At 45.2% G+C, this 15,447-nt stretch overlaps 1 protein-coding gene across 1 annotated transcript in view; it reads right to left on the bottom strand.

The window, feature by feature from the left end:
* The window catches only part of HELZ2 (helicase with zinc finger 2), a 36,082-nt gene extending 20,872 nt beyond the window's left edge, over positions 1-15,210 (bottom strand). The window contains exons 1-7 of the mRNA XM_072633292.1: positions 15,045-15,210; positions 8,801-9,992; positions 7,336-7,519; positions 7,075-7,182; positions 6,219-6,745; positions 5,319-5,957; positions 983-1,766 (exon numbers count right to left, since the gene is read on the bottom strand). Of these exons, the coding sequence (XP_072489393.1) occupies positions 983-1,766; positions 5,319-5,957; positions 6,219-6,745; positions 7,075-7,182; positions 7,336-7,519; positions 8,801-9,822 (3,264 nt within the window). The 5' untranslated portion in view covers positions 9,823-9,992; positions 15,045-15,210. The remainder of the gene's footprint in view (positions 1-982; positions 1,767-5,318; positions 5,958-6,218; positions 6,746-7,074; positions 7,183-7,335; positions 7,520-8,800; positions 9,993-15,044) is intronic.
* Positions 15,211-15,447: the final 237 nt, after the last annotated feature.

Genomic DNA, 15,447 nt, shown 5'->3' with positions numbered 1-15,447 from the left:
AAATGTCACCGCCTGGGGCCTTCACCTGAAGAAAGAATATATAGAATGTATACTCCCCCTTCCTTTCGAAAACCATCCAGAACAATAAAAAGGTTAAGCCACATTCTTCACATCATTCCACAGTTTATAAAATCTCACCTCCTCCATGAAACCTTTATAGATTATTGAGGGAAAAGGTAAGTTTCTATCAGCTTCATTCTGCTTGATGATGGGACACACACACACACACACACACACACACACACACACACACACACACACACACAGCCCCTACTATTTCCAGCCTCCATTAAGAAACACTGGTATCTGGTACCAATATAATGTAATCACAGAGGACAGGAGCTATTGTAATGTTTGTTGAAGGCAATGATTGTACTACTTGTACATCTTCCTAAGTTTCTCTACAACGGGTAAGAATAAACACAGACTAGACCTGAGATTTTATTACCATAAGGAACTCCCAGGTGAAGAAAGTCTCTACAAATATAGGTTGGCACCTTCTCTTCAACAGTGGTCTGAGAACTCTGAAAGGGTAAGTGACTTGACCAAAGTCACACATTCAAGATAAGTTAGAGTCAGGGCTTGAACCCAGGGTGTTCTGCCTTCAAAGACCCTTCTATCCACTAGACTATGCTATATCTGAGCATGTGTATCTGCAAACATATACTTAATGAAGATGAATCATTGAGACCGATAATAATGTTGATGGACCCCAGAGATCCCTTCTTTTCCAGGTAAAGGAGAGAGGTTTAGAAAACAAAAGGGTCCAAAAATGATCATTACTTTCCAATTCATATGCAGAATACTTCTTGAGGATCCTAGGAAATATGGGGTTCCCAGAGTGCCCAATGGACACCTGGAATGTCTGTCATTTGGAGGTGGGACTTCAAAGACAAAATTCTGCCTGCCTATTGACAAAGCAAGAATCTGTTTCTAATCCCTGCAAGGGAGAAAAGACAGAGATGGAAGGAGAGCCAGTCACCTGAGAACCATGGGACACCACACAAATTTGCTTCAGATCAGGGGTATTCCATTGGTAGGCCCAGATACTGTAGAATTCTTGCACCTTCTCAATCACCTCCACTATCTCAGCCCTGTTGAACCACGATGTCATTGTTATGTCTCTCTCAGGAGTACCAGCCACATGGCAAAACATTAGCGGGTACTTGCATGGGTGGCCAGGGATCTGTCCGCTGGCCTGAATAGGGTTGCCCTTAGCCACGTAGAAATTCCGAGCCACAAAGGAAATAATGGCTTTGGTGGAACGGTAATTTTCATGGAAGATGACCCTGCTCTGGGAAGCCAATTCATGAGTCTCCCGCTGGTAGTACTGGAACAGCCGATTAAGCAGCGTGTGGTCAGCGGACTTCCTGGCCCTCACACTGAAGAGTTTAGGAGTGATTTGCATGTGGTCCCCGGCCAGGACAATGCGTGTGTTTTGGATGGCATAGGCCAACGGAATTATGGCTTCACATTCTAACATCTGAGCAGCCTCATCAATGAGAATGTGGGAAAAGAAACCTGGTGGCACACCCAGGTAGTGGGACAAGGTAGTGGTGGTGATTATAACGCGGTGTTGCTTTAGTTTTTCCTGAGTCGGGAAGCAGAAGGAGCGTCCATCACTGGAGAGGCAGCAGTACTGCAGTGTGGTCGAGTCTGTCTGGTTGAGGAAGCTGTCAGGGTTTTTGACCCTCAGTGGCACAGCCTCAGGGTGTCCAGCTGTGACATAGGCATGAAAGTACTCACGGATGTAGATGTCAGCAGCACTGCAGGGGGGAAAAACAGAAGACGTTCGAGAGAATGGCTACAGGATTTCCTCAATCACTTCAATTCAATTGAACAATGATTTCCTGCCTCTTATGAGCAAGGCACTGTGCTAATTAATGTTGGGTACACAAAGAAAAAACAAGGACACAATTCCTATCCCTCAAGGGGGTTATATTCTAACAGGAGATGCAAACTCTATAATGCAGACAGAGGCAAAGGAGAGGTCCAAAGTGCTTAAGTAAAAATTTAAATTTAAAAACTTTTTAAGTGCTTAAGAGGAATTTGATAATCTGCTGGGAAATATTTAGTAAATACTGTCCTAAGCATTTTTGTTCAGAGAAAGGAGAAAGGAACATGAAAAGAAAGAGATGTGTGGGGGTGGTGAGAAACAAAGAGAGACAGAGAGAGAGAGAGAGAGAGACAGAGAGAGAGAGAGACAGAGACAGAGAATGAGAATTATAAGGAACTCCACTCTCAAAATTGTCTAAAGGTATTAATCAAGTGCCAATTATCCAATTTCCATCATAAATGTTGAATCCTAGGGTATCCCCAATCTACTGTCTAAGTAAACTCAGGGAAGGCAGACTCAGACTTGAGGGAGGAGGGGACAAGCCAGTGAGGAAGGCTCCTTCTAGTTTGACAATATGTTCCAAAGAAGTCAGTGCAATAGTTATACCTCTATTGTTTGTGTAACTGCCTCTGTCCATTGGTGCAGAAAATTGAGAGAAATACAGAATCACCTTAGAAAACTGGACTTAAAGGAGATATTCTAAGAGGAAATGGAATGGCTGAAACAGCTGGGCTCCAAAGAGCTCTTTTTTCTGAACCTTCCTTTTATTCTCCCTTTCCAAACCCACCTCCACCAGGGTGGACTGGGAAAGTGACCATCATCAACCCTTCCTCACTCCATAAGGATTGTACCCAAAGTTTTTCAGCTTCCTTGACCTGGCTAGTAGGGAAAAACCATTCTTTTTTCCTATAATTCAATGGAAACAGAGTTTGTTTGATTTTTAAAGATGCCTTTTCCTAACCAAGGGTACTAACACAAGTAAAGAAGATACGATTTTAGAAAGGGTTTGTATTTCTTGCTTACCCCCCAGATCAACCAGGACCTAATCTTAATTTAATGCTGTTTTGGTCCTGACAATACACTGGTCTAACCTTGGCCCAGCACTAGTCAAATCATGGTCCAATCCCAGTTCAATCCTGCTCTGTACCTAGTCTAACTCTACTCCAACCCTGGGTCAATGATGATCTAATCCTAGTGCCCCCCAGACCGACCCTAGTCTAACCCAGTCCAATGATGGTCTAACCATAAACCAATCCTGGTCCAACCTAAGTTCAACCTTAGTTTAACCTGGATTCAACAGGGATCTTAACTTGACCCAATACTGGTCAAGCTTCAGTTGAACTCTGAACTAATCTTGTTCTAGTGGGGAAGGTTTAATCCTGATCCAAACTCAGTGGCCTAACCCTGCTCTAATCCTGATCCAACCCTTATCCAGATCTGGTCCAGCCTTATACAGTTAGGAACAACATAGGCTCATTTAATTTGTTTACACCCTCTCCCCTCTTCTTTCCCAACCAACATAGGGATGAAGGTTCTATCAACCAACACAGGGATGAAGGTTTGGCACCAATAAAGATGAATGTCGTAGTTCTTAGCCTTTCTGCCTAAATTAAGAACCCTTTACAACAAACAGCCCTGCATCTAACTGACTTTAGCAGAAAACATAGCCCAAAAAAGAAACAGGGATACTAAACAACAAAAAAAACTAATTTTTTTTAAGTCTGCTTTGCTCTGTATTCAGACTCCATAGTTCTTTCTCTGGATGTGAATGGCATTTTCCATCATGCGCCTTTTGGAAATGCTTCAGGTCCTTGCATTGCTGAGAAGGGCTAAGTCTATCAAAGTCAGTCAACACACACTGTGGTTGTTACTGTGTACAATGGTCTCCTGGTTCCACTCACTTCACTTGACATCAATTCATATAAGTCTTTCTAGGTTTTTCTGAAGTCTGCCTAGTCATCATTTTTATAGCATAATAGTATTCCATTACTTTCATATACCACAACTTGTTCAGCCATTCCCCACTTAATAAAAACCAATTTATTTACAGAAAGTCCCTATTCTTGGCAGAAACAAACCAATCAACTCAGAAGATGGTAGAAGCTGACCTATTGCACCAAGACCAAGAAGTTTAGGAAACCTTCATGAATAGATTAGATGACAATCCGAAAAAGCACAGCAAACAAGAAGGAAGGGGAAATAATAAGCAATTGAAGACAAAATCAGAAAAAATATCCTTCTGGGAAGAAAGGAGATTATTCAACGCAAACCTCTACTAATGACCATAAACCAATGACTTGATGTCCTCCATGGTCAACAGGAATACTCACAATCTAGTCTCATTCTCAGGTCCCTTTCCTAGAATACAATTATGAGTTCAGAACCCAACACCCTAAAGGGTATTTGGGATTCATTTTTTACAAAGATACAATATCTTGCATTTGTCTACACTGACCCTAACTCCAAGCCCAGTCCCAACTGAGGCATAACATAACACTGAACCTTATGCCAAGTCTGATTACCAAGTCTCTATTTTCATCCTAGAATAAGTGTCAAACTAGTAGGTTCCACCTGCAGTTCCCACTGGCATGTCAAACTGAATAGTCATAATAACAAACCCATCAATTCCCCCCACCCCTCTTCTTCATGTATTCCACGTTCCATTAAAAGTAAGACTACTCTCTTGCTGATTTCCAAGGTGTGAATGCTTACACTGAAATTTTAATAATGAGTAACTTAGCCCTGGTTTAAGCTGGCCCCAGCAGACCCCAAAAGACCTCACCAATCAATCTCTAACTATAAAAATCCTTCACTTTGAGACTCATCTCATATTCTACCTCTACCATGAACTTCCCACTTCCTGCTGACACCCATATCCAAGTGAAAGTAATCTCTCCCTCCCTTTGCCCGGTTCATATTCTACCTTGTATCAGCCTCCTTTATGTTATCTGGAGAAGCAAAGACTAGTGGGGAACATGATCCTTGTCTTCAAATATTTGAAGAGCTGCCACGTGGAGGAGGGATTAGACTTGATTAACTCATCCCCAGAGGGCAGAAATAGGATCATAAGGGAGAAGAGTTACAAAGAGGATCTATTCAAAAAACTTCCCAATGATTAGAGCCATCCCAAAGTAGAATGACCTGTCTCAATTAGTGCTAAGTATCCCCTCTCTAGAGATCTTTGGAGACTATAACCAGGTATGTTACAAAAGAGATTCTCCACATTCCTTCACATTAATCTAGACTAGATGGCCCTTGAAGTCCCTCCAACTCTAAAATTCTATTATTTTCACTCTGTGTATATGCTGCCTGTAAACAAGAATATTGTCAGTTTTTATCTTTGTATTCCTACACTCTACTACTCTACAATACAGAACATGATACTACACTATATCTCATGGATTCCTAGTAAATGTTAGTGAATCGAGCCCCAATCCTGAGCCAAAGAAAGCTGCATATGCCCATGCCCCACCCAGCTCACCTGTTGGTATGGGTACAGATCAACACTTTTGTGTTTGGCTGTTTGATAACCTCTAGTGTGGCCATAGCTAGCGTGTATGTCTTGCCTGTCCCAAATGGGCCATAAATGAGCAGAGGAGGCACGCGACTCAGACTGCTGGCTGTGCCTGTGATAAAGGAGATGGCCTGCTTTTGTTTTGGATTACCACGGAGTTCCTGGGGAGGTGGCCTCAAAGAAGGCAAAGAACAGGTAGGCACATCAGGGACCACCAGTCTGTTATCCTGAAGTGCATCAATGGCTTGGTGCCATATCCCAAATACAGTCTTGTCAATTTGAAACTGGATTTCCATAAGCTGTGTATCTTCATCTTTAAGTCCTAAGGCAGAGCAGCAGTGGGCTGGCAGCAGGAGCCACACATTCTGTTCTGAAGTGGCCTTGACTTCCACCCGAACCTCATACACACGATTGTCAGGGGCAGGGACAGGTGCCACGTAAGCAGTGCTAACAGCCCTACTTAGCAAATAGCCCTGGTCTGTGTCTGGTGTCAGGGAGCAAGGAATTGGAACCTTGGCATACAATTCCCCAGGTGATGCAAGCTTCATGCCCATAGCCAAGGTCTGCATCTTGGAGGTCAGTGTGACTTCCACCTGAAGATTCAGTCTGTGACAAAAGGATAAATAAGTTAGCAAGCTACGCCTCTTACAAACTTCTCCTCTGGAACACTTCTAACCCACCCAGATCCCTCAAACTTAGCTGTATTTCTATTCCTGTATTTCCTGATTTCTTCTGACTCTAATTGTCTCGGGCCAATGAGGGTATCATAGGGAGACATGGCTCCCAAACTCTTAATTGCCACCTTCCACTGTGCCCCACTTCATGTCCTTCCCTCTCCCCCAGCCAATGACTCTACCCCATGCTCACTTGGCCACCAGCTCCTGCTGGGCTTCTTCTTCCACATACAAGAATTGGTGCATCCTGTCCTGATAGTTGACTGGAGTTATGGGGATCTGGTCAGAAGCCACTGACCTATAGTATTCCAGTTCCTGGGAGCTCACTTTGTACTTGGCTAGCAGCTTCACCTGCTCATCTGTCCTGGCCACACTGGGTACCACACAACGATTTCCACTGTGCCAGCGTATCAACTTGAGAAGACAGTTGTGGTCCTGGGTAGAGGTAGGCAGGATCCCAGAGGCCTCTTTCTGTCCCACTTGCACATGTAGCTTCTGTACCAGGACAGGCCGGCATCCAAAGTCAAAGGCTATCCATTGCTCATAGCTGCCAAAGGTGATACACTCCACCAGCACCTCCACCTGGAAGGTCATCACGGTACCTTGTACATGGAACCTTGAACCTTGGGCATAAAGCTGTCCTCGTGGAAGTCCAGGACTCACCAAGGAAAAAATTGCTCCCATCTGACGTTTGAGGAGGGCCACGTGCTGCAGTGGGTCCTATAGAGATGATGGGAAGAGATGGTGCAATGTCAGCAGTTTGGCCCACCTACCTCTAATCTCTCCCTCTCCCTCCATTTCACTCAGTACCCCTCTGTGCCCCCTAAAAGCCAGGCTGAGGTCTCAGGCCATAGCTTTTCCTCTAGCTGCCCCCAGATGACAGGATCCAGTCTAGCACCAGTCTTCTAGATCCCTCACTTTCCCAATCATATTGGCAAAGCTCTATGGCCATCCTGTAACCCCATCATCTTGGTGACTGTTTCCCTTGTTGTGAGGAGCGAGCTGGAACCCTTCACCTACACCCCACTTTCCCAAACTGTGTCACAAACCTTAGAATGGATGATAAATTTCCATCTGCATTGCGATTTTTTGTCCTCTACATGGCATTGTAAGGGCTGGTCACAGTGCACAGTTACATCACATATGGACTCGGATATCTGATAAGAGGCAGAGAGGCACAGGAGGCTGTTAGCACAAGGGATGTTTCTCCAACTCCCATCTGTGTCCATGAGATCACACCCAGGCCCTCCCCATTCTTCACCCCTTTTCTAAAGTCCCTAATCAAAGTCCTTTCACTAAGCCCTACTCACCACTAGCATTTCATTGCTGCAGTGCTGATATTCACTTAAAAGCCGGTCCTGGTAGGAGAGAAGTCCATCCTGCTGGGCTGATTCCTCTCTCATCTGGGCTGCCTGAGCCCGCACAATCCACTCCTGCAGCTCTTCCAGGGAGTGCGCCTGGGTGCATCCATTCCCATACTCACAGATATCCAGCCTGATAGAATGAGAAATCCAAACAGAGTACTCAGTGGGATGATTAGAGCAATAAAAGTCTTGCCCTACCCTTTTCTCATGCTGCTGAGTGACCTTGAGTAACAAGGTCAGATGGACAGCATACTAGATTTGGATTCAGAAGACCCTGGGGTTCAAATTCCAATTCTAATACTTACCACTTATATGACTGAGCATGTCACATTGGTTTGCCTCAGTTTCCATATCTATAACATGAGATGGCCCTGACCTAGAAAATCCCTTCCACTTTTAAATATACAATCCTATGAGCCCATCCTAATGTTCTGATTTGGTGAGAGACAGAAACATGCAAAGGGAGTGACATTTATCAATTTTTCCCATAGGCTGGAGCCCTGAATTTGGGGACTGAGAGCTAGTCCAATGGTTTATATGAAATCTAAGGTTTGATGAGAAAGGCAGGAAGACAAGGAATGACTAAGGTATCCCATTCTTCCCCCAGAGAGGTCAAGCCTTGAATGGTTGGGAATGGGGGCACTAAAAGGTGGTCTGCTTCCACATGCAATATAACAGAAAGAACGCTGAACTAAGTCAGGTACCCAGAATTCCAAAACTGAATCTGACTCCTTATAATCACCTTCACCTGCATCATATAAATTTCTCTGTGTCTGTTTCCTCATCTGCAAAATGAAGAAAATAGCTCTTCTGCTTACCTCATAGAGTTGCTGAGATGATCAAATGAGATAAAAAGCTGAAAAAGCTCAAATCCCACTTTTAGCATACAAGAGGCCTTTCCTGGTTTCCCCTCCTTTCTTCTTCCCCTCCCCTTTACTGCCAGTGACTCCCTTTTGAAATTAGTTTCCATTTACACCGTGCATTTACATTCCACATATCTGTATATGTACATAGCTGTCTACATCTTGCCTCCTCATTTAGAATGCAAGATATGAGTTTCTTGAAGACAGAGACAGTAATTTTGTCTTTTTTTTGTATCCCAAGCACTGATCAGTGTCTGGCACATAGTGTTTAATATATGCTTGCTGATTAACTCACTGTAAGCCATGTACTATACAGAAGTGGGGTACCATTATGGAGTTAAGTCCAGTCAATGTCCCACACACAGAAGTTTAATATTTGCTGATGAATGGAGAAGAAGGGGAAAGGTGAGAAATGCTTGAGTGCAGCCATTAAGCACTAACTCCTCTTCAGTGCCTATACAGTGCCTAGACTAGAGTTCGCCACACAGTCCATGCTCAACAAATGTTTTCTAAATGAAGTGCTGCCTTTCCTGCCCCAGAAGCCTTACCTGCTGCAAAGTTTGAATTTGCGGAGCCCAATGGGGGGGGCTCGATATTCCCATAGGGCCCCATGGTCATAGGACACCATCTGTGCATGCTCCAGGGACGAGCAATGATTCTCAAAACTCTCTTGGGAGCTGCAGGTCACAAGGCAGGCACGGCAATATAGCTGAATCTGGGGTGGAGCAGATGGGCTCCCATTTCTACCACTATCCTCACCACTCGTCCCAGTCCCTGCTCCAGACTCCAGTGTGGCTGAAAGCTTAAGCAAGTGAGAACGGGTCAGGCAGCCCATAGACTCAGCTTCCCACACAGCCATCTCCACGTCACTATGAGCATACTGACAGCGAACAGCTCCATGCCGACACGGATATCCTCGAGACACATACATACAATATTCCAGTAGATGGTTTTGCCGGGGCCGGGGCCGGATCTCCACTAGCTGTTTCTTTCTAAGACCCTCACTTGTTATATGTACAATAATCAGGTTGGAGGCCCCATGCTGTGGGCACAGAAGGTTTTGACCCCGGGGAGTCACCTGTGGAGGGCAGTTCCGGAAGCAAGGCTTACAAAGTTCCTGAAAGTAGCCTCCAAATTCAGCTCCTATTTCCTCAGCTGCAGTCAGGATCCTGGGAGTCCCTTGGTACAAGCTGCCTTGTACTTTAGCTTTCAGCCATAGTCTGGGGATATTGTTTTCCCTCTCAAAAGTCCAAACCAGTGCTTCCTCTGAACTTCTGGCAAATGTGCACTGGTTGTGGTGTTTCCTGCAGCCCATCCCAGGTTTGTAGTAGCGGCACACTTCATAACGTCTGGGCCGGGGGAAGCTCGGCCTGCGTCCAACCTTTCTCCATTCTTTGTGCTCAGGCGCTCCCTTGGCCCTTGCCAGGAGGATCTCACGGGGGCAGTTGTGTTCTATGGAATGCCATATATATGTGCTCTCATTCAATTGCTGCGAGCAGACTGAACAGCCCACACGTAGGTCCAGTTGGCTCTGGAGCCGAGCCAGAAGCCCTTTTTTGAGTGACGGCATCTCCTTCCACAGGACACTTGAACTAGATATAAAATATCCAATGACTCCAGTTAAAGGTGCTTCAGATGCCCCAAACACAGGGTCAGTTTGCAGCAGATACAGTAAGGTCCTCAAGGTAGCTGGACCTCAGCATCAGTTCATCCTCCAATTCATGTCTTGAACTCAGAACCCTAGGGAGATGGGAATAGTCATCACTCTGAACTGGGGATTAGAAGGGGAGAGGGACAGAACAGATGGCTCCTTCCAGGCAAGGACAACAACTTGTTCCTTCCAAGTCTGTGTTGAGCCCATCAGGAAAAAGAAAGAGGCATGGCCCTGCCCTAGAGACAACCCCCAGTATAACGTAAGATAAAATCTAAGTACAAACAAAGCTTCAGAACTTACAGTGGAAAACATGGAAATAAATGTCTAACTAGTGACAGCTGTGGGTACAGGACAAAAGGTAACAGCAGTGACCACAAAAACAAGGAGATCAGAGGTAGGTGAAGTTCATTTTGAAAGACTAAACTTCATGGAGAAGGTAAGTTTGGAGCAGAATTTAAAAAGATAGATGGACATGGTTTTATGAAAGAGAAGGAAAGCTTTAGCTTTTGGTACTTTTCCAAGTTGATGAAAATAGTTTTCTCTTTTACTCATTTACAACAGACCAATGACAAAACCCTGGCAGTCTATCTATCTATAAACATTTTTCCTTTCCATGAACACTGAAATGCCACCTAGGCCTCCCCCAGGAGCTCATGGGGCAGGGCCAGCTTGAGATGTGGAAGGGAGGTTCCTGTGATGACCACTCTACCCTAGAGAGGCAGGAAGGTAGGAAGACTGGCAGACACAGTTCTCTGATCACAGTTGGGGAGAAGGCCATGGGCTCTTCCTTTTATCCCTATGCCTACTCCTTAAGGTCATGTCTTCCTAGAGGTAGAGATGCTTCAACCTCCAGAGTGCCAGGATAGTCCCTGATTGGGAGAGATTATAAACTTTCACTACGATTTTATAGGAACACAGCAACTTTACGCAAAAATTTCTCTGGGAACTAATATTTAGTGTTCTCTTTCTCATTTTGATCTTCCAAAGCTTAAGAGACTTAACATCTGACTCTACAAGCTAGTAAACTGAGAACCTTTTCAAACTTCCTGAGTTCATCTGCATCCAGTACTGCTAAGTTCCCACAAAAATATTTCCATTTAGGGGTAAGGTAAGGTGTGGGAGGAAATCAAAGTCTGTGACCTTTGGGAACCCTGCAGAGGAGCAGATTCCACCTGGCCCCAGGACACAGGGTTTCACCACAGTAAGTTCTCCCTCTCTTCCCCCATTCCACCTATCAATGACTGACATAGGTCAGGAGAAGCAGGGTAGGGTGCAGAGGAGGAAAAGTTAGCTAAAAAGCTTTGGAGAATCTCAAGGAATAGGCCATTGCATGGGGAAAGGACGCAAAGACTGGATGATAACCTCTGCCTCTGCACCCAGAGGTACAGACTGCACAGGGTAGAAATTGAAGGGTTCCCTCCTAACCATAGGTCTAATTTTCCCAAGTAATAAAATAAACCTTTGATTCACCTCATGTGCCTCAGTTTGCCTACCTATACAATGGAGAATCATATTACTCTGGCTTTGGAGTAACCGGAATCAAAGTGCCAGAGAAATAAATCATCCCCCAGACAAATCACAACCTCCTTCTCCTTTCTCTTTCCATTTCTGTGTTAAGGAGATACACAGGACCATATGTGCATTAAATCAGGTTAGCTTAGTTACAGTATCCCATTCACCATAGTGGCTAATCTAGACCTTTTAACGCTGCTCTCCTCTTCACCCTCTCAGTTGAGGAAGTTGCCCCATACTTTTCTACAAAATATTGAACCCATTCACAAGAGCTCCTTCTTCCCTTCTCATCTCACTTGACTCATAAATCTCCCACTATCTCATCCTTCACCCCTGCCTCAAGGGATTCCCCATCTCTTTGCTATGACAAATCCCTCAAACATGTGCCCTTGATCCCATCCCCTTCCTTCTCCATCAGTCTGTCCCTTTTCTTATCCCTACTGTCTTACTAATCTTGTTTCCCCCTATTACCCCATTCCTTCCTACAGACCCACTCATGTCTCCCTCAACTGTTAAAAAAAAGTCCTCATCATGCTGCCTACAATACCCATGATAGCTATCATCCTATCTTTTCTGCCTTTAAAGGACCTATATATGCAATAATATTTATAGCCACTCTTTGTGTAGTGGCAAAGATTTGGAAACTGAAGGGATATCCATCAACTGGGGAATGTTTGAACAAGTCGTATTATATAACTGTGATAAAATACTATTGTACTTTAAGAAATGATGAAGAGGATCGCTTCAGAAAAGCTTGGGAAGATGACTCATATGAGCCTATGCAAAGTGAATTGAACAGAACTAGGAAAACATTGTACACAGTAATAGCAATATTGTAATGATAATCAACTATAAAAGACTTAGCTACTCTGATCAATACAATGATCCATAACAGTTCCAAAGAACTGATGATGAAAGGTGCTATCTTCAGAACAAGAACTGATGAACTCTGAGTATAGATTGAAACATTTTCATCAGCTACCATAGATTCAGTTACTATCTCGACTATACAATAATCCTAAAATCTACTTATCCAGGCCTGATCTTTCTCCAGACCTTCAGTATCACATCTCCAACTACCTATTGTACATCTCAAAAGTGGATGTTCTTTAGACATCTTAAACTCAAAAATGAGAACTTAGTATCTTTGTCCCCACCCCCAAAATGCCTACCAATATCCAATCTATAGCTAAGTCCTATAATTCTACATCTGTAACATCTTTAATATATGTCCCCTTCTCTCCACTCATACAGTCATGATACTGGTACACTTCATATCTAGGTTATGATAAAAACAGACTGCTGATTGGTTTCCCTGCATTAAGTCTCTCCCCATTCCAGTCCATCCTCTACTCAGTCATCAAACTGATCTTCCTAAAGGACTGGTCTGGCCATGTTATTCCTCTACTCCCATTTCAATGCACTCTAGTGGCTTCCTATTCCTTTCAGGATCAAACATAAAGTCCTATGTTTGGCTTTTAAAGACCTTCACAACCTGGTCCCATCCTACCTTTCCAGTCTTACTCCCACATACTCTATGATCCAGAGACTCTGGTTTCTAGGTGTTCCTAGAACAAGACACTTCATCCCCAAACTCAATTTTCACTAGCAATTCCCCATGCCTAGAATTCTCTACTTCCTAACAGCTTCCTTCAAGTCTATATGAAAATCCTGCCTTCTACAAAAAGCTCTTCCTGAATCTCCTTAATGCTAAAGCTTTCCCTCTGTGATTACCTCCAGTTTACCCCGTACATATTTTATTAATAAACAGTTGTTTGCATGTTATCTGTCCCCTATAAGAATGTTAATTACTTGAGGGTAGGGGCTAGTTTAGCCTTTCAGTATCACCAGTGCTTATCAGAGCGCTTCCTACTTAAGTAAGTAATTAATGCTTGTTGATTAATTTAACAATCAGTAAACATTTACTAGGTGTCAACTACTTATTGACTGATTAATAGATGAGAAGACAGAAGAGTTTTGTTGGGAAAAAAAAGAGGGACAGAAATTAACCAATAACACAAAGTTAACACACCAAGTAACAGACTCAATTCAGGCTTTGTGACCAACTTTCCAGATCTGGGAGGTCATTCAGATCCTCTTTACTGCACACAAGCAAAATCAATGAAGGAACAAACAGAACTTCAGGATTGTCTGTCCTGGAAATGCTACATCTTTTGGGTTTTTATCTAAAGGGAGAGATGTTGGGTATTATTTGTTTTTTTTAAGAGCCCCTTGAAAGGGTAGAGAAAAGATCAATGAAACAAAACATTCATAACACTGAAGTTCACTCCCCAAGCAAAAACTATTTTTCCAGAGTGACATAAGAGGGTCAGTCATCTTAGAAAATCCGAACAGAATGAAGAGCCTCAACCAGATTTGGTAGTGTTCTGGATAACACAACTCAGCTAGACATTAATTCACTTTAGCCAGGTCCCCAAATTCTCAAAAGGACTTTCCCCCGAGGGTTTCTAGCCATAGTCTCCTCCCATGAATACTCTCCTTTTTTTTTTTCTGCCCCAGTAGACTCAAAGGGAAACAAAACTCTCAGTCAAAGAAGCCATTCCTCTGCTCCCCTCTACTCTGCAGGTGGGCAGGTTTCTCTCTGTTGCAAGGGTTTCTCTCCTGCTTATAGGCCAGGGGCCTGGGTGCTGACTCAAAAGCACCACCAAGGGCAGGAACACCCAATATCCTCTCTGATCCCCAAGGCCAGAACCCTGCCAAGTGCCCCAGGTCTCAGCTCACAACTACTGCCCTTTCGCCCCTCCCCTAAGGCAGGTTCCCCAAGTCTCACTAGGGGTGTCTTCTAAACAGGGCCTCCCGGTGAGTCAGCAGAGGTACATCTCAGGTCAGGCAAGGCCAAAGCCCCGACTGTTTCTTTCCCAAGACTCTAGAGTCAGAGAACCCCTGAAAGCTGCCTTGGGGTTCTTAGGCTTCAGCTCAACTACAGTTACATTACAATCGGCTCTGGCTCCCCCACCTAAAAGGTTTCATGAACAAAAATGGTTCACCTCCAGCTATGGGCTGCACCCATATCCAGTCCCTCTGTCAGCAGCCCTTAACAAATAGCGATCTCCCCTTCATCACTCCCTTGAAATTCAGAAGACTCGCCTGAGAGGAGAGCAGGATAGGTACTGGGGGTATACTGACATAGCCGGGAGGGGACGATTAGAAGAAAATCAAAACAAGATATGAGAGGAAAAGAACTGGGGAGCCCAAAGGTGCACTGACACCTCAGCCACCGTGTGACTCCAGTCCAGGCCCCCGATTCTCTGCGTGTGTTGTGCTTTAGCTTCTTCCTCCAATGTGAAAAGAATGACAGCTTCCCCCACCAAAGAACAGAGGCCGGGGCTCTGGGAATAAGAGCTGGAGGTGTCCCCCTCATTCCCACCCCCTCTGCATCCCAACCCATCCCCTCCTGAGTCTGGGCCACGCGGGGACAGGGATCCTGGCCCATCCCGAGCAAAAGCAACAGCCCGCGAGCCCCGGCGTGTTCCTGTGAGACTCAGGAAAGTCCGGCGCTGGAATCCCAACGCGACGTCGGTCCAGGGCATGGCCAGGGAGTCCCTAGTCTTTGCTCCCTTCGCCCCGCCCCCGCCCGACACCCACCCTTGCCCGCTGTCCCAGACCTGGCTCTGGTTCTCGTCGTCCCTGGAGCTCTCTCTCGCCCCATCCAGCTACGCCCCGGCCTCCAGTCCCAGGCCGCAATCCCAGGGCCTCCTCCGCTCCAGAATCATTTTCGATTCTGCCCCCGGGGCTATTCAAACCTCCGACGCCGGATCGCGGAAATTACCTCACAGCTTAGACAACTCCCCCCCTTTCCCCCACTCCCCGAGCCAGTCACTTTCGCCCCGCCCTGCCAAGCCCAGCCCTCCTTACCCCTCCTCAGGCCGCCCCAGCCTTCCCGAGGCCTCCCCAGCCCTCCCAGTGCTCTGCATCCCCCATCTGGAGCCACTCCCAGTCCAGGCTCCGCCTCCGTTCTTCTCCCCCTTATCCCCCCCAGCTTCTCTGCTCCACCTTTCCCCCTTCTTC

This window comes from Notamacropus eugenii, chromosome 1 (genome assembly GCF_028372415.1).
Source record: "Notamacropus eugenii isolate mMacEug1 chromosome 1, mMacEug1.pri_v2, whole genome shotgun sequence".
Classification (NCBI taxonomy): domain Eukaryota; kingdom Metazoa; phylum Chordata; class Mammalia; order Diprotodontia; family Macropodidae; genus Notamacropus; species Notamacropus eugenii.
Note: the sequence above shows the minus strand (reverse complement) of the source record. Positions and strands in the feature narration are given on the sequence as shown.